At 43.1% G+C, this 20715-nt stretch overlaps 1 protein-coding gene across 6 annotated transcripts in view; it reads right to left on the minus strand.

Moving 5' to 3' along the window:
• Nucleotides 1–2358: 2358 nt before the first annotated feature.
• septin9b (septin-9) overlaps nucleotides 2359–20715 on the minus strand; it is a 125270-nt gene continuing 106913 nt past the window's right edge. For all 6 annotated transcript variants that reach the window (XM_045719945.1, XM_045719948.1, XM_045719947.1 and 3 more), the window contains 8 exons: nucleotides 17545–17673; nucleotides 17274–17355; nucleotides 14730–14867; nucleotides 12337–12454; nucleotides 9186–9281; nucleotides 7609–7705; nucleotides 5103–5154; nucleotides 2359–4912 (listed from right to left, as the gene is read on the minus strand). In XM_045719945.1, coding sequence (XP_045575901.1) covers nucleotides 4771–4912; nucleotides 5103–5154; nucleotides 7609–7705; nucleotides 9186–9281; nucleotides 12337–12454; nucleotides 14730–14867; nucleotides 17274–17355; nucleotides 17545–17673 — 854 coding nt within the window. In that variant the 3' untranslated portion in view covers nucleotides 2359–4770. The remainder of the gene's footprint in view (nucleotides 4913–5102; nucleotides 5155–7608; nucleotides 7706–9185; nucleotides 9282–12336; nucleotides 12455–14729; nucleotides 14868–17273; nucleotides 17356–17544; nucleotides 17674–20715) is intronic.

Below are 20715 nucleotides of genomic sequence, written 5' to 3' on the forward strand. Positions count from 1 at the left end.
CTTCAGAGACAGATGGGAGGGGTTGATGGTAGCTGAAGGCTGGGTCTAAAAACAAACAAGATAACTAATCTAAAATATACTGTATCCGTAAAACTAATATAGTATGTATAAGCAGGAAGTAGAAGCCTAAGTATTGTTGTCCATTAGTTTACTCCAATTAGGTGAGGGGTGGTAGGGTTATTGGAAAATAATATATGTGGGGGATTGGAAATGATGCAGATAATTACATTGATATAAGCCACAATCTGTAATATTAAAGCTGATCCACCCCCTAAAAAAAAGACAGAGTTCCTGTTAACTCTAGAAGTCTCTGAGGGACGGCTCATTCATTAGATATTACACAGACACACAGCTTCATTAGATATTACACAGACACACAGCTTCATTAGTTAGTACACACACACAGCTTCACTAGAGAGCACAGACACACAGCTTCATTAGTTAGTACACACACACAGCTTCGCTAGAGAGCACACAGACACACAGCTTCATTAGTTAGTACACACACACAGCTTCACTAGAGAGCACACAGCAACCCAGCTTCATTAGTTAGCAAACACACACAGCTTCACTAGAGAGCACACAGACACACAGCTTCATTAGTTAGTACACACACACAGCTTCACTAGAGAGCACACAGCCACACATCATCATTAGTTAGCAAACACACAGCTTCACTAGAGAGCACACAGACACACAGCTTCATTAGTTAGTACACACACACAGCTTCACTAGAGAGCACACAGCCACACATCATCATTAGTTAGCAAACACACAGCTTCACTAGAGAGCACACAGACACACAGCTTCACTAGAGAGCACACAGACACACAGCTTCACTAGAGAACACACAGCTTCACTAGAGATTAGACACACTTTCTTCATTAGTTAGCACACAGAAACACAGCTTCATTAGTTAGTACACACACACACACACACACAGCTTAATTAGTTAGCACACAGACACACAGCTTCATTAGATTGTATGCACGCACACACACACAGCTTCATTAGGTAGTACACACACACACACAGCTCCATTAGTTAGTACAGACACACTTGCTTCCTTAGATAGCACACACACAGCCTCATTAGTTAGTACACAGACACACAGCTTCATTGGATAGCACAGACACAGCTTCATTAGATAGTATACAGACCCACTTGCTTCCTTAATGAAGGTCATTTCTCATTAGACCTGGGCTGCACAACGCTGGACGTCTGCCAAGAAGACCAGTGAAGGACGAGGAAGACGAGGAGGGAAGGGGTAAGGTTGGTGAAGGATTGCAGCTGCTCTACCCGTCTCCCTTTCACTTTATTTCTTGCTCTCTTTGCTCGTTTGCTGTTTAGGGAGTATTTTCAGACAGGGATGTGTGAGTACAATACTGTATGTGGGGGTCTGGATCTTAACCTAGTGGGTCGGTTGGGGGTGGCCGGGTGAGGTTTGCGATGGTTGCGGGCAACGGGTACTGGCATGTTGCATCTGTCTGCTAATGCCAAGGGGAGGCGCCATTTTGAATACGAAGTCTCCCTCTCTCCATTTTGAAGACTGGGGGAAAGAGGGGGAATTGCACTCACTCTCTTGTGCACACACACAATGAAATATACATATAGTGATGGAACCATATGTTTTTTGGAGTCTCAAAAGTAGGAGATATTTACCTTGTAAACCTGGAGGAAAATAAATGTTTAGGCCTATGGGTTAACATGATTTACATCCTATATATGTTCAACTAACATCGCTGTGAAACACAACCCTGGTGTAGCAGCACGGTTCACCAGCGCTCTCATGTGATAAATTGTGGGCGAGTTGCTGAAGGATTAGTACCCCTGTCCCTCCGCAGCCACTAACGCTAACACGCTAGCCACTCATTTTCTGTCAATTCCATTAGCATCTCCTGTTAGCCTCACAGACCCGATGTCTGCAGCTCCTCTACAGATCGAGCTGGGGGCTGGCTTGTCAGTAACTCTGGGCCGCTCAGTAACTGTGGACCCTTCATTGGCTCCTTCATTTCACTGTGGGTAACATGCACTCTCAGGACTTCTGGTAATTAGTGTAAATGCAATTAAGCCGTGCAACGAGGCAGCGATATCGATTACTACTGGCTAATCAAAAACAGGCTAATGACTTGGCAATTAAATCAGCAGCTAGATGGTATTAGATCAGTAATGCAGTCAATAGTTCTATACGAATTTTCATATAAACAACTTACCAGTTTCATCAAGTTTAAAAATCTAACTTTTTCTAACATGTTTAAGAGTATAAAAATATATACAAATCTTACAAAGTATGCAAAAAATATAAAGGTCTAATTTAACGACTAACAGTTGGAAAAGGAGGAGAAATTGACAAGGAAATGACTATATACAACTTTCATCTTTATTTCTTGAAAATAACACGATATCAAAAGGTAAATTCTGTTATTATTAATACCAGTACAAAAATGTATCTGACAATGAATATACAGGACAGAGCATGACGACGCTGATGTTTGGAAGTTGAGGATTATAGTTTGAAACTGAAACACATAAAACCTTTAAACACCACATATTCCTGTTACTGGTTGATATCCAAGAAACGGAAGAGGAGAACAAGAGAAAAGAAAGTGGGAGAAAGAGAGAGAACTAAGAGTTTTTGAGGAGGACTTTAGTTTCAGGGAGCAGTCTGATATAAAGAGACTTGATAACAATGAAATGTCTTCTGCTGTGGTGATTGGCACCAGCTAGCACATCAGTAATAGGACCAGGAGTTTTCCAGACCATTTGGCCTGACCAGGAAAAACTCAGTTCCCTGGTTATAGGCTATGGAGTATTATCCTAGTCAGGTCACATTGTCTGGAAAAACTCAGGGCCTTAATTGTCACTGTTGTCCTTCCAGTTTAAAAGCATGTGCTAGTGGAATGTCTCCAATAAATAAGAAGGCAATGGTGTTGTCCAAGGCACAGAGACATGGCACATAGCTAGGACCAGGAGTTTTTCCTAAACACTTGACTTGGGCAGTAGAAACTGATTAAGTGCTCTCGGCTCAGGACAACTACTACGTGTGGATGAGTGGGTGGGTGGTACAGTTTTTTATCATTCTAATGTGCATAAATACTATTTATTTTAAATCACTCTTTAAACATCTGTATATAAAAAAAACACCCCAAAATGACATCTATTATTTGGAATGAAAAAGGCACTGAGGGCATTTGAAATCTATTTTCTGACAGTAATACCTTTACGACGACGCAGCCATGTAAAAATAACTATTACCACAATAGGATGACGGACATGTATCGCTGTACTGTTATTAGCCCAAGGCTTAAAGCACTGGCTCCTCAATGATAAGAGAAACAACAGGAGAGTGTTCCCCTCACTCTGCATCATACACGTGTAGGACCAGGAGTTTCCTGACCATGTGACTTTACCAGGAAAAACTCATGGTCCTAGTTACAGCCTATAAATACGACTCAGAGACGACCCTAGTTACAGCCTATAACGACGATTCAGAGAAGACCCTAGTTACAGTCTATAACAACGACTCAAAGACCCTAGTTAGTTTATAACTACGACTCAGACAAGACCCTAGTTACAGTCTATAACGACGATTCAGAGAAGACCCTAGTTACAGTCTATAACTACAACTCAGAGAAGACCCTAGTTACAGTCTATAACGACGACTCAGAGAACATCCTAGTAACAGGCTGTTAGAAGGGCTCAAGGGTTTTTCTGGTCAGTTCAAGTTATGGGGAAAAACTCCTGGCCCTACAGACGTGTCGACGATGTCCACTAGACTCAAAACCTCCAGTCCATCCCCGACATTATGTAACCCTGACATTATGCAATCCTGACCATTCCAACAGCATTATCAACTTCCATCACAATTAAACACTCCCCATTCACCATCTTCAACTGACCCTTCTCAGACATCATCAAACAGAACTCTGACAAATTAATCAACTGCCATAGAATGAATAGATTTGATTTCTATGTGTCATACTTCTAAATACTTAGCTGAGTATCTGTCCTGTGCCTCTGCTGCTGTCGCGATGGATCCAGTACCACAGTTCTGGGGCCGAGTGTATAAAGCATCTCAGAGTAGGAGTGCTGATCTAGGCTCAGGTCTCTCTGTCCATGTAATCTTTTATCTAAAAGGCAAAACTGATCCCAAATCAGCACTCCTACTCAGAATACAGTCTCTCAAGGCTAAACTACTCCCTCTCAAAGGGAACAGAAATAAACATTGTAGAACCTTCAGATAGCAGATCAAATTAACAATGAACGAAGGATGTATTACAGGGGCTATACTAAAATGGATGAGAAATCCATATTTTACCCGAAGGAAAGTTTGAGGGCACTTCTGTCACTGCTTGTATGTAATGGGCCTGATATCACAGTGCTATTTTGATAACCAACCAGACAGACGAGGGACCTAAAGAACGACAGAATAACTGAAAACACACAGATTAAGGTTGCAGTACATAGTGTTTACTTAGCCTGGTTAAACCTGAATGAATGCAAGTGATAGCTAGCATTTACCCCCCCCAGGTTATCATCGAGGGGCAATGCATTGGCATCAACAGTCCATTCTATGTGTCTGTATTTGGCCACTTGGGGGCGCTAAGACTACACTCCTCAGTCCCCCTAGTGTGTGTCTTCTCCCTTCTGTATAAGGGTTTGGCATTGAGAGTGAGTGGAGGGGAGAGAGGGATGGAAGGATAACGGGATGGAAGGATCGAAGCGGCTTCGGAGGGAAGTGAGGGCTCATGGGAGACGGTGGGCAGGGCTCTACATCTCATGGGAGGTCATGTGGTGTTGGGGGAGGCCGTTGGCATGGGCGACGGCGGTGTTGTTTTCGTTGAGGCGGCGGACGCGGTACACCTCGTAGTGGATGCTGCTGGTGATGTCCTTGATGTTCTCCATGTGGGTCCTGACAGGGGAGAGACGGGGCTTGTTAGACATCAGCTGAGGTCAATATAAGGGATGTAATGATAAATGACACACAGACTGATTTACAGACAAACATACACACACACACAGACTGACAAAGACACATTGTTCAGAAACACATTATCATACTCACACACACATTCACATACAACACACACGTAGATATTTACCTAATCAGTAGATCCCGCAAATAGGCAAACTCACAATGAGCAATGTTCTCAACTGCAGAGAGAAGACACATGGTAAGCGCCTCACGAGGTCAAATCAGACACCAACACACACTGATGCAGTTCGCCACTACCCCACTACATAGAACTAGTGAGAACAGTGGAGAGAGAGAGAGAGAACTAGTGAAAACAGTGGCGAGAGAGAACTAGTGAAAACAGTGGCGAGAGAGAACTAGTGAAAACAGTGGCGAGAGAGAACTAGTGAAAACAGTGGCGAGAGAGAACTAGTGAAAACAGTGGCGTGAGAGAACTAGTGAAAACAGTGGAGAGAGAGAACTAGTGAAAACAGTGGAGAGAGAGAACTAGTGAAAACAGTGGAGAGAGAGAACTAGTGAAAACAGTGGAGAGAGAGAACTAGTGAAAACAGTGGAGAGAGAGAACTAGTGAAAACAGTGGAGAGAGAGAACTAGTGAAAACAGTGGAGAGAGAGAACTAGTGAAAACAGTGGAGAGAGAGAACTAGTGAAAACAGTGGAGAGAGAGAACTAGTGAAAACAGTGGAGAGAGACAGAGAGAAAAGAACTAGTTAATGCTGACTGCTGAACAAATTCTGTCTGTCTGACATGACACCGCTGGCCACTGGATGATGCGTGTCTGAATTATAGATAATATCACAGGTCTATAGGCCAACATCAGAACCTGCCACTGCAGACACTCTAGGCTTCCTTTGCAGGAAATGAAGGTTTCCTTTAGGGAGGTTTTAATAGAAGTAGAGAAGTAGTCACCCGTCTCAGTCTGATGGGGATGTAATTAAATGCATGGTTGAAATTAGATCATGTGAAGTGTGTGATGATGACATTTTGAAATGGTTTGCATATAGTACAGGTTGTTATGCTGGAATTCACATCTACTACTGAGAGAGACAAGTGAACATCTATGGTTCTAGAAGTATTTGTACATATGCCAATAAAAGCCCCCAGACAACACCCCCACTGAGTTTTAGGATTAGGGGTGTATCTAGTTGTTGACCCCTGGTTCAGACCGATGCTAACTAGGTAACCAGGGGTGTGTGAGTGGAGCACAGTGGAAACCCTCTGAGACAATACGCCACCAGTCCAATGAGTGGCACTTTCAGTGGGGACGGGTAGATCTCTACTGTAGCCTCCCCTCCACCCCTCTGTCACTATGAGACCAGAGGCCTGTACACACTGCAGCCTCTGTAGAGAGGTGTTACATGCTCTGCCTCCCTCTTCCACACAGACACATTGTAGAGCGGTAGTCTCAGCCAGCTGTATGACACAGTCTGTGTCTCTGTCTGTCTGGGCTGGGGACGAGTGAAATCATCTGAGGACTACTCCTCCCCCTCTACTCCTCCCCAAAGCTTCCTTTGTAAATCGGGAGGTGCGGGAACAAAAAGTGAGAGGGGGGTGACCTGGGGAGCTCTGAGGTATCGGAACACACAATATATATTTTTGTAACCTTTATTATAAAGCATTGAATGCATATTATCGTATTGCATCTGCGTAGTGGCATAGTGCAGTATAGTAGATGCACTTACAGAAGTTGCAAACATAGGGAAAATGTTGAGTAGCCTAGGGTCCGGGAAAAATATGGCCTTTTATAAACATATTTCACGCAATTCCATGTCAATTTACATAAGTGGAGACTGTCAGAATCTTTTTTAATACCGCACAAATGATCGAAATGACAGGCTGTACTTTGACAGTGACTAACTGAGAATCTGATAGCAGTAAAAATCAATAGCTTAGGACTAGGTCTGTGGAGACACACATATTGTCCAATATGAGGAAGAAATTATAGTCCTAACAATTCTTTACAGTTTCACTGACTCACCCAATGATGCACAGATCACTCACTGGTGATGGCCGATGCACTGGTGCCAAAAGACAAGCCCATCCCTCTTGTTTTACTTGGACAGATTAGAGTCTTCTCTTTTTAGCAGGAGCCATTTGCATTCCAACCTGTGTTTTTGCGGAAGGCTTGTTTTGTCTGCATGCTGTTTATTCACTTAGATTTGCAGCGTCTTCGCAACTGCACGTTATGCTTTGTTATTGGGCTATGCACAATCCACAACTAGGCTATTTTTTTAAATAAGCTTGTCATCCTCTGTGGCTAAATTATAGGCCTTCTAATGGTGTAGTAGGCAGCAGAATTAACGAAGAGGGAACTCAAATGAACTTTGATCGGTTTTATTCAAATTATTACATTGCAAAAAATAAATTTAAAAATCATGCCACAAGAAGTACAGTCCAAAACGGAGGTGCCACACTGATCCTCTCCCTCTACTCCTTCCGCTCATCTCCTCTGTCTTGTTAAGTCTTAACTGGCCGGTGTACATTAATCAAGAAAGGAAAACTAAAAGACCTCTTCATAACGTTAGCCTTCATACTGCTGAGAAGAGAGACTACTGCTCAAAGATAAAAAGACAAAAAGTGCTAAAGCAAAAATGAGAAGATGGAGGAAGAGAAGAGAAGCAGGAGGCCATCTACCTTCTATGGTTCCCCACTTTGTCTTTCTTCCCAGAAGCCTCCTGCCGTTGACCTGGTACTCCTGGTCGCTGCCAACCACAGCAAACGGGATCATCTCCTACAGGACAGAAAGAACACAGAGACAGACAGGAGGAACAAAGAGACATACCATGAAGAGTCAAATAAACTGACATTTGATATATATTGCAGCAGAGGGACCTAACTGTAATTTAACCAGGTTATCAACATGGATCAACAGGGACCTAACTGTAATTAAACCAGGTTATCAACATGGATCAACAGGGACCTAACTGTAATTAAACCAGGTTATCAACATGGATCAACAGGGACCTAACTGTAATTTAACCAGGTTATCAACATGGATCAACATGGACCTAACTGTAATTAAACCAGGTTATCAACATGGATCAACATGGACCTAACTGTAATTTAACCAGGTTATCAACATGGACCTAACTGTAATTAAACCAGGTTATCAACATGGATCAACAGGGACCCAACTGTAATTTAACCAGCTTATCAACATGGATCAACAGGGACCTAACTGTAATTAAACCAGGTTATCAACATGGATCAACAGGGACCTAACTGTAATTTAACCAGGTTATCAACATGGATCAACAGGGACCTAACTGTAATTTAACCAGGTTATCAACATGGATCAACAGGGACCCAACTGTAATTAAACCAGGTTATCAACATGGACCTAACTGTAATTTAACCAGGTTATCAACATGGACCTACTGTAATTTAACCAGGTTATCAACATGGATCAACAGGGACCTAACTGTAATTAAACCAGGTTATCAACATGGATCAACAGGGACCTAACTGTAATTTAACCAGGTTATCAACATGGATCAACAGGGACCTAACTGTAATTAAACCAGGTTATCAACATGGATCAACAGGGACCTAACTGTAAATTAACCAGGTTATCAACATGGATCAACAGGGACCCAACTGTAATTAAACCAGGTTATCAACATGGACCTAACTGTAATTTAACCAGGTTATCAACATGGACCTACTGTAATTTAACCAGGTTATCAACATGGATCAACAGGGACCTAACTGTAATTAAACCAGGTTATCAACATGGATCAACAGGGACCTAACTGTAATTTAACCAGGTTATCAACATGGATCAACAGGGACCTAACTGTAATTAAACCAGGTTATCAACATGGATCAACAGGGACCCAACTGTAATTTAACCAGGTTATCAACATGGATCAACAGGGACCTAACTGTAATTAAACCAGGTTATCAACATGGATCAACAGGGACCTACTGTAATTTAACCAGGTTATCAACATGGATCAACATGGACCTAACTGTAATTTAACCAGGTTATCAACATGGATCAACATGGACCTAACTGTAATTTAACCAGGTTATCAACATGGATCAACATGGACCTAACTGTAATTTAACCAGGTTATCAACATGGATCAACAGGGACCTACTGTAACAGGGACGTAGCACAGATGAGTGGAGCTATAAGCGGTAATGTGAGGGCTTATGGCTAGGGGCAAGTGGGTAAAGCTGTGGATGGATGTGTCAACTCAAATCACCCTGATCTTGTCATTAATCATCCGGTCCTCTGCGTCCTCGTCAAACTCCTTCTGGGGGTACACGTCGATCCCATTGGCCCGTAGCTCTTCCCTGATCTGGGGACACAAAACCAGTTCTGGGTGAGAGGTGAGTGTGAGACTGGCCCGGTAATGGTAACACATCCTCCCCACACAGAGGGCTTCCTTCTGGAGCTGAAGGAGCAGGGTTAGGGGGAGTGACCTCCATGAAGAGGGGAGAGGTTAGGGTAGCTCTGTGACTAGGGTGGAGACTGAAAAATTCATTGAAGTGTGTTTCTCATCCTCTTCTGTGGAAAAGCCCCAGTCCATGGGATGTTGCTTGCTGGTCCCTGAGCTGGTTAACTGGCTCTCATTTAGTCAGTTCAACAGTGATAGTTTATTGTAAGCGGCCTTACAATAAAACATCTAGCCTGCTGGTCCCTGCTATAAAAAAGGTTGAGAAAAACGACAAATGCATTATACACCATTGCAGAGACTCGAATACATGAATTAAAAAGGTTATGGGAACACACAAGCAAAAGCCTAACCGCAATTAGCCAGACATGTCTGACAAATCCTTTGGATACATAACAGTATTTTGTGAGAAATCGAGACCATCTGCACACTGCGTTACCCACAGCTTTAGGTGGTGTTAACTTAAATCCCTTCACTAATCTCCTCCAAAATGTTCTGTTGAAACCAACGGACCATCACTGTCAGTGTACACGTTTACAAACAGACAAGCACACACACACACACACACACCACCCCCTTCCACACACACACACACACACCAGTTAAACTGTTTCTATCCGGTCGTACAGAGCTTCCCTAATGAGAGGGACACTGGTGTGGATCTGTGAGCATGGCTGCTATAATTGCCTTGAAATGAATGCCTGCCCTTTTCAATTACTACTTTTTCTACTACAACAACCTCCCATTCCCCTACATCTACTACTACTACTACTACATCTACTACAACAACCTCCCATTCCCCTACATCTACATCTACTACTAATACTACAACAACCTCCCATTCCCCTACATCTACTACTACTACTAATACTAATACTACAACAACCTCCCATTCCCTTACATCTACTACAACAACCTCCCATTCCCCTACATCTACTACTACTACAACAACCTCCCATTCCCCTACATCTACTACTACTACTACTACTACTAATACTACAACAACCTCCCATTCCCCTACATCTACTACTACTACTACTACTACAACATCTACTACTACTACTACAACAACCTCCCATTCCCCTACATCTACTACTACTACATCTACTACTAATACTACAACAACCTCCCATTCCCCTACATCTACTACTACTACTACTACATCTACTACTAATACTACAACAACCTCCCATTCCCCTACATCTACTACTAATACTACAACAACCTCCCATTCCCCTACAATTACATCTACTCTACTAATACAACAACCTCCCATTCCCCTACAAGTACATCTACTACTACAACCTCCCATTCCCCTACATCTACATCAACCTCCCATTCCACTACTACTACATCTACTAATGCTACTACAACAACCCCCCATTCCCCTACAATTACATCTACTACTACTACTACAACAACAACCTCCCATTCCCCTACATCTACAATTACATCAACCTCTCATTCCACTACTACTACCACATCTACAACAACCTACCATTCCGCTACATCTACTACTACATCTACTACTGCATCTACTATTACCACTAATACCACTGCTGCATCTACTACTACTACTACTACTACTACTACTACTGTTGCATCTACTACTACTACTGTTGCATCTACTACTACTACTGTTGCATCTACTACAACAAACTCCCATTCCCCTACAATTACATCAACCTCCCATTCCGCTACATCTACTACTACTACTACTACTGCATCTACTACTACAACAACCTCCCATTCCGCTACATCTACTACTACTACTACTACTACTACTGCATCTACTACTACAACAACCTCCCATTCCGCTACATCTACTACTACTACTACTACTGCATCTACTACTACAACAACCTCCCATTCCGCTACATCTACTACTACAACAACCTCCCATTCCCCTACAATTACATCAACCTCCCATTCCGCTACATCTACATCTACTACTGCTGCATCTACTATTACCACTAATACCACTGCTGCATCTACTGCTACTACTACTGGTGCATCTACTACTACTACTGTTGCATCTACTACTACTACTACAACAACCTCCCATTCCCCTACAATTACATCAACCTCCCATTCCGCTACATCTACTACTACTACATCTACTACAACAACCTCCCATTCCGCTACATCTACTACTACATCTACTGCATCTACTATTACCACTAATACCACTACTGCATCTACTACTACTACTGGTGCATCTACTACTACTACATCTACTACAACCTCCCATTCCGCTACATCTACTACTGCTGCATCTACTATTACCACTAATACTACTGGTGCATCTTCTACTACTACTACTGGTGCATCTTCTACTACTACTACTGGTGCATCTACTACTACTACTGGTGCATCTACTACTACTGCTGCATCTACTACTACTGCTGCATCTACTACTACTGCTGCATCTACTACTACTGCTGCATCTACTACTACTTTCCCTCTTGGGGTCTGTGATCAAATAATTATTTTATGTTTCAGATCCCCACCACATAGGAGGAAGTGATGTAATGGAGTCCACTGTGACCACATCAGCAGTCAGGGGAGAGAGGAAGGAGGAGAGGGAAGGAGACGGGAGAAGTTGGACAGAACTCACCTCTAGCCAATTCAAAATTGGGGGAGAGGGAGAGAGAGAGAGAGAAAAGGAGGGAGAGACAGAAAAGGAGGGAGAGAGAGGTTGGACTCCCACAGAACTCCTCTCCAATCCAGAGCCTGGCAATATAGGTCCTGACCTCACAAGTATTCTATACACACAAAACATCCTCAGTGTTCTCTCATTGGACAGTGACCGAACGGGCGGCAGTGGCCAAACAACTTAAGAAACATTTCCTGTTACTGCGGAGAACACAAAATATGTGAGAGAGAGAGGCAGCATGCAACAGAAAAAGAGGAATTGGAGAGAGAGAGAGAGAGAGAGAGAGAGAGAGAGAGAGCTCACCTTCTGTTTAAAGAAGTCCCTCTCCTCCAGGGTGAGTGTATCTGCCTTGGCGATGACAGGAACAATATTGACCACCTTACTGAGACGCCTCATAAACTCCACATCCAGAGGTCGCAGACTGGAAGTGTGAGAGAGAAGGGGAGGAATGAGAGAGGGGCTTCATTTCACCTGTATCTATAGCAGACCTGGGTTCAAACACTATTCGAAATGTCTCAAATACTTTGAGTATTTGCTTTAGCCTGCCTGAAGCGACAGGTGGGCGGGGTTTTCACTTTTGGGATTTTTTTATTGGTTCCATTGCAACAGGCAAGCTCAATCAAGCCTGGCAAATGTATTATAAATTATTTGAAATAGTATTAGAACCCAGGTCTGTTTTATAGTTCTTGTTCAACGTTTTACAGTCTTTATTTGGGTCGACAGTGTGATACATCCTAGAACCAACAGAGGGCGGTATCCTCCAAGAGAAATACCCATAGCGAGGCCGACACAAGCAGACACAGTACTGTAGCTTCACGTACAAACTCTATGTACAAGCTAAACCTACTGTATATCTGAGACCCACATCAGTCAGTGCGTGTCTGTCACTGTCAATTAAACCACACTGAGCCTTGAACTGAGCAGGGCCTTATCCACCATAGAGCAGTTGGTTGGAGAAACCCAGTCTTCCATAAGTGTGAAACTCATCTGTCTGTGGTTTGTGCAGCTGATGCTGGCTCAGATCACTGCACTAGAAAACTGCCCATTGTTGATAAAGACCTTTGGGTCACACAGATGAGCATGTGCATACACACACACACACACACACATATGCACACGACACACACGACACACACACACAACCTCTGTTTCATATCGCTCCCATTAGAGTATTAAACATTAGACTAGAACAGTTGTTGGGCAGGACATGTGACAGACATCCGCAACGCTGGAACAACATGAAACGCTGCTCAAGCTATATCGGGGGGGACGACAATATGTTAAGGCTCTCGCTCTTGTACATCACAACCACAGAAATGAGGGCAAAGCCTGCAGTCCACCACAGCACTGGAACCCAGACCATTGCAACAAAGGGTAGAACCATCATGGGGTAGATGCAGAGGAGAAGCAGACATAACACAGGAGGAAAATTCAATTAAAGGGTAATAGCTGTATACCGTAGCAACATTTATTTTTTTGGGGGGGGGTAGCTCTGTATGAAGCTCAAATAAGGCCCAGATGTGTGAGCAGCAGAAACCCCAGAGACAGAAACTTGGAGCAGGGAGGCAAACACAGGCATTTGTTTCAAGGCCTGGCGAAAGAGAGCGAGAAAGCCATTTTTCCCAGTCATGGAAAACGGGTGTTATGGGACGTGTTGCAACTCGCTGCCTGTGAAACAGGAAATGGAGGGGGGTCTGGAAGAGTAAGTGTTCCCACATCTGTCTGTCCCTCTGAGCTGCAGGAGCAGAGGAGGATCCACTACAGGTCAATCCAGAGCGGTGGTGAGGGGTAGCAGAACATGACCTGTACATTCAGACAGACAGTCCTAGACTAAAAAGCGTACTCAACAGAGAATCTCCATTCTGTCCGGGAATCTGGCCCATACATAGGCTGTATATGTTACACAGAAGGGCACAGTATGACGTTGGACATCATATGTGATATTTGAATGGCACAGCACGGGGCATTAGATTGTTGTTATAACTAATGTGTATCAGAAAGTCATGCCAAACTCACTGTGTCCTCCTCCTCTGTTTCCTGTTCTGATGATTCAGGGCTTTTTGAGTAGGACTCTCCCTATGACTCACTGCTTATCTAACATAAATCACTTCCCTCTCTCACTCACTCGATTTCTCACTCTCCTTTTTCAATCTCCCAGTTGCATATCCTCTCCTGTTCAGGGACAGCAGGGGGCAGCAGCACTGTTGCACTGACACTGTGCTTGTGTGTGTATGACAATTATTGTGATTGATTACATGCCATTTTTGATCACTCAAAAGGCATGATAACTGTATAGAACAGTAAAAAGTGGAAAATCCCAAAAATGAAGTTTAGCTAATAATCAGCTTGACTATCTCCCAGGATATCTAAACATTCACCTGAAACATTCCACACATTCATACCCTTCACAAGGAAAGTGTGAGTGTGTCTGTGTCTACGTGTGTGTGTGTGTGTGTGTGTGTGTGTGTGTGTGTGTGTGTGTGTGTGTGTGTGTGAGTGAGAGAGTTTGTCTGTGCATGTGTGTGTATGTGTGTGTGTGTGTGAGAGAGTTTGTCTGTGCATGTGCACATCTACCTGTGTGTGTGGTGTGTGCGCATGTGCGCTTCTTCCTGTGTGTGTGTGTGTGTGTGTGTGTGTGTGTGTATGTCTGTGTGCGTCTTCCTGTTTGTGTGTGTGTGCGCGTGTGCCTGCCTCACCAGTGTCCAGTAGGGGGTATGAAGTAAATACAGCAGTGAACCCGGGAGTCTGGAATCCTCTTCTTCCTGTTGATGTTGATCTCCTCCTGAAGGTACTGCTCATACTGGGCATTAATGAACTTCATGATGGGCTGCCAACTGTGGAGGGAGGGAGGGAGGGAGGGGAAGAAGACAGGAAGTGGAAGGAAGGGGAGAGACAGATTAAAAGAGAAAGGGGGAGTTTTGGGGGATGGATAGGGGGAGACAAGTGAGAAAGACAGGAAGAGGGAGTTAGCAGGGGGAGAGAAAGAGGATAGATGAGGTCATACACAGTACTGTGTACACTAGTCATCTAGATGAGATGTAATGGGTTAAGCATTTATATTAACGAGAGAGAGAGACCGTACCACTCAAAAGTTGACACACTTATTTATTCAAGGGTTTTTCTTTATTTACTACTATTTACATTGTAGAATAATGGTAAAGATATTAAAACTATGAAATAACACACATGGGATCATATCATAAACAAAAAACTTTTAAACAAATGAAAATATATTTTATATTTGAGATTCTTCAAAGTAGCCACCTTTTGCCTTGATGACAGCTTTGCACTTTTTGAATTTGTTTGGTTACTACATGATTCTATGTGTGTTACTACATAGTTTTGTCTTGACTATTATTATACACTATTATTACTTATACACAACTTAGCCAAATACATTTAAACTTAGTTTTTCACAATTCCTGACATTTAATCCTAGTAAAAATTCCCTCTCTTAGATCAGTTAGGATCACCACTTTATTTTAAGAATGTGGTGTTAAGTCCTAACTGACTTGCCAAAACTATAGTTTGTTAACAAGAAATGTGTGGAGTGGGTGAAAAGCGAGTTTTAATGAGTACAACCTAAGTGTATAATCTTCCGACTTCAACTGTATATATATCTATCATATATATATATATCTATCATATATATATATATATATATAGATATATATATATATCTATATATATCTATATCTATATCATATATATATCTATATATATATATATATCTCACTCACACACACACACACACATATTGTTGAAGTCGGAACTTTACATACACTTAGGTTGGAGTTATTAAAACTCGTTTTTCAACCACTCCACACATTTCTTGTTAACAAACTATAGGTTTGGCAAGTCAAGTTAGGACATCTACTTTGTGCATGACACAAGTCATTTTTCCAACAATTTTTTACAAACAGATTATTTCACTTAATCACAATTCCAGTGGGTCAGAAGTCTACATGCACTAAGTTGACTGTGCCTTTAAACAGCTTGGAAAACTCCAGAAAATGATGTCATGGCTTTAGAAGCTTCTGATAGGCTAATTGACATCATTTGAGTCAATTAGAGGTGTACCTGTGGATGCACTTCAAGGCCTACCTTCAAACTCAGTGCCTCTTTGCTTGACATCATGGAAAAATCCAAATAAATCAGCCAAGACCTCAGAAAAAAAAATGGTAGACCTCCGCAAGTCTGGTTCATCCTTGGGAGCAATTTTCAAAAGCCTGAAGGTACCATTGTTCATCTGTACAAACAATAGTACGCAAGTATGAACACCATGGGACCACGCAGCCGTCATGCCGCTCAGGAAGGAGACGCGTTCTGTTTTCTAGAGATGAAGGTACTTTGGTGCGAAAAGTGGAAAGCAATCTCAGAACAACAGCAAAGGACCTTGTGAAGATGCTGGAGGAAACAGGTACAAAAGTATCTATACCCACAGTAAAACGAGTCCTATATTGACATAACCTGAAAGTCCGCTCAGCAAGGAAGAAACCACTGCTCCAAAACCACCATAAAAAACGAGACTACGGTTTGCAACTGCACATGGGGACAAAGACTGTACTTTTTAGAGAAATGTCCTCTGGTCTGATGAAACAAAAACAGAACCGTTTTGCCATAATGACCATTGTTATGATGTTCGGAGGAAAATGGGGGAGGCTTGCAAGCCGAAGAACACCATCCCAACCGTGAAGCACGGGGGTGGCAGCATCATGTTGTGGGGGTGCTTTGCTGCAGGAGGGACTGGTGCACTTCACAAAAGAGATAGTATCATGAGGCAGGAAAATTATGTGGATATATTGAAGCAACATCTCAAGACATCAGTCAGGAAGTTAAAGCTTGGTCGCAAATGGGTCTTCCAAATGGACAATGACCCCAAGCATACTTCCAAAGTTGTGGCAAAATGGCTTAAGGACAACAAAGTCAAGGTATTGGAGTGGCCATCACAAAGCCCTGACCTCAATCCTATAGCAAATTTGTGGGCAGACCTGAAAAAGTGTGTGCGAGCAAGGAGGCCTACAAACCTGACTCAGTTACACCAGCTCTGTCAGGAGGAATGGGCCAAAATTCACCCAACTTATTGTGGGAAGCTTGTGGAAGTCTACCCAAAACGTTTGACCCAAGTTAAACAAAGGTGAATGTAAACTTCGAACTTCAACTGTATATACACATAGATAGGATATATCCTATGCACATTATAAATAACATTTCAGCTATGGATTGTACTGTTACTGTACCAGTTGTCGTTGTTGATCTGATCGCCGAAGCCGGGCGTGTCGATAACAGTTAGTTTCATCCTCACCCCCTTCTCCTCAATGTCTGAACACAGACAGACACAATTAGATTGAATACAAGCACCTCTGAGAGGCCAAATGTACCTCAGACTGTAATCACAACACAGGGTAGACTGAGTAGAGAGTGAGATGGATGAAGTGAAAGATGGAGCTAGAGAGTTGCAGAAAAGAAAGAGTGAAATAAACAGTGTGAGTGATCTCTTCCTCCTCTCACCGTGGCTGACAGACTTGATATGGATGGTCTTGGGGATCTTCTCCTGGGACGTGGCCTGCACTGACTTACGGCTCACCTTGGACTTGAACAGAGTGTTCATCAGAGTGGACTTCCCTAGGCCGCTCTGCCCTACACACACACACACACACACACACACACACACACACACACACACCTGAATGTCAGACACATTGGTCATGCAAATAAATACAATTAAGCCACAATTTACATTTTAGTCACTTAACAGACCCTCTTATTCAGAGTGACTTACAGTAATGAGTACGCACATTTTTATACTTTTGATTCATACTGGTCCCCTGTGGGAATCAAGCCCACAACCCTGGAGCTGCAAGCACCATGCTCTACCAACTGAGCTACACACAATAACAGAAACTCTACAATGAAGGGAAAACAGTAGCCCATGCCTTGATTCAAACCAATACCCTCTCATCTAGTGTGACTGTATGGAATAGACTACTCTGACAATGGGGGACTTCCTCTCACCTTTCTCCAGAACATTCTTCAGACACTCTTCCCACTAACAGGTTAATTCCAGTGGTGTAATGACTGACTAGCATGGCCTCATTATTTCACACTGAGACAAACAGAGTTTAACACCAGAGCTGTTCCAGCCTGTCACATCCACTCAGGGGAGAAAGAGAGACTATGGCACAAGATTTTGGCTGCAGTGGGTGAGAAGTTACAGGTGTCTGCAGTAAGGCCTCCCCGCACACACACGTTATGTCGGTGCCTTTTTCAGAATTCCCTCTGTGGCTCTGATATGAGTCCCAAGTACAGAATAATGACTCAGTCACTTGGCCAAGGCCTTCCCTCCCACTCTCCCTCCTGTCCATTAAAGTTGGCCTAAAGGAAATACATGTCCTTTCAGGGCACAGACCTGCAGTCTGGGGAAGAGCTCTGCTGTCAATTAAACCCCACAGAGCCTTATCCGCCATAGAGCAGTTGGTTGGAGAAACCCAGTCTTCCATAAGTGTGAAACTCATCCGTCTGTGGTTTGTGCAGCTGACGCTGGCTCAGATCACTGCACTAGAAAACTGCCCATTGTTGATAAAGACCTTTGGGTCACACACACGCACCATAAGTCTATGACGCACACACACACCTCCCCCTGATCTCTTATCTCTCCCAATACAGCAGGGTTCCCTAACTGTAAACTATTTTGTATTACTGGACATAAGACTATAAACACACAGTCTTATGTCCAGCTCCAAGTGATTTTTTTTTTTGGGGGGGGGGATCTGTTCCAAAGTTCTCCCACGCATAATAGAGAGATGTATGTGATCGTATACAAATGTAAGCAAGGTTTGAAATGATTCTGTTTTAGTCAAATATTATATCACTTTGGGCTTCTTGCTGTCCATTTACAGTCTACAAATTATTTATAATAATGTTCCGGACCCCATGACCATCCGCTCAAGGAACAAAAAGTCCCGCGGCTGAATCTAGTTGATGATCCTTGCAAATGAGTATTAAAACAGTCTGGAACAGCTGTTGGGCAGGACATGTGACCGCCATCTGCAACGCTGGGTAGACATGTAACACTGCAGTCTGGAGAAGAGCTCTGCTCTATCAGCAGTAGAGAGGAACCAGCTGGAGAGGAGGGTGTGTGTGTGTGTGTGTGTGTGTGTGTGTGTGTGTGTGTGTGGGTCAGAAGATAGACGACATGGGAGAGATAGATTGAAAAGCTGGACTAGACAGAACCCTGAACATTCTAGAATTAGGGAACAACATACTGTGCATGGACCCAAAAGATTGCCTGTAGCACCTGATTACCGCCAACATCACTTTTGGCCCCTGGGATCAACTGTGGGTTAACGAGGGAGAGTGTAGTGTTTATGACCCCTTGACAGGTAACACACAGTTTAGTTCCCTGTCTGGTTAAGTCAACAGACTGGAGCTCAGGGCCTCTGGTGTTCTTAGTAAGTGTTTTTTTTTCACACACAATAATGGAGGTTTATATGTTGAAACTTCATTTGGGATTTAAGGCTTCAAACAACTGATTAATGACCAGGCCCTCAGTGTCTTGACTCCGACCTCTAACATTATGGGAAGTAGTACAGCATCGTCCCTTTACAACACATCTGTGTTTGCTTCGGACCTGAAGAATCAAAGCTTTCCAAAGAGCCTCTCCAGTGTTTCCACCAAGTATAACAATTAACCACTTACTGTATTCCAATCAAAAACCATTGCCATACAATACATTTTGGATTATTATGATAACCCAAATTGCACGTTCGGGGACCGATGTGATTGTTAAAGAAGAGATGTGCACTATCCAGGCCAATACCAACCCTGTGCTCATGCTGTTTAAGTCCCATACCAGTGGTACTGTATCACATTGTTTAGGGGTCTAGAATTCCCCTGAACGGTTGGTATGAGTGGCTGAGCCTGAAGAGGGGAATCCTGTGAGCTACGGGGCCAAGGTCAGGGCTCAGTGGGATGGGCTGTAGACATGCTGATCCCCCATAGCTGAATGGCTGGACCCAAAGACCAGCCAGATTGTGGAGAGGAAGGACAGGGTATCAATACAACAATACAGGTGTATTAAACATTAATAACCATCTCAGAGTAGTTGTGCTGATCTAGGATACGTTCTGCATTTTAGATAATGAATCAGAATGTTATAGACAGGGAGGACCTGATCCTAGTTCAGCCCTTCTACTCTTAGATGCTTGTATCGTTAGATTAGTAGTGTGTGACTGAGGGTCACGGCTGGTTATTATATAAGGATTGTGGAGGTATCGTTAGATTAGTAGTGTGTGACTGAGGGTCACGGCTGGTTATCATATAAGGATTGTGGAGGTATCGTTAGATTAGTAGTGTGTGACTGAGGGTCATGGCTGGTTATCATATAAGGAGTGTGGAGGTATCATTAGATTAGTAGTGTGTGACTGAGGGTCACGGCTGGTTATCATATAAGGATTGTGGAGGTATGCCCAGCAGAATCAGCTTCCACACACACACACACACACACACACACACACACACACACACACACACACACACACACACACACACACACACACACACACACACACACACACACACACAACTGTTCAAAATGTTGGGGTCACTTCGAATTGTCCTTGTTTTCCATGAAAACATACATGAAATGAGTTGCAAAATGAATAGGAAATTTAGTCAAGACAT

This window comes from Salmo salar, chromosome ssa06 (genome assembly GCF_905237065.1).
Source record: "Salmo salar chromosome ssa06, Ssal_v3.1, whole genome shotgun sequence".
NCBI lineage: Eukaryota > Metazoa > Chordata > Actinopteri > Salmoniformes > Salmonidae > Salmo > Salmo salar.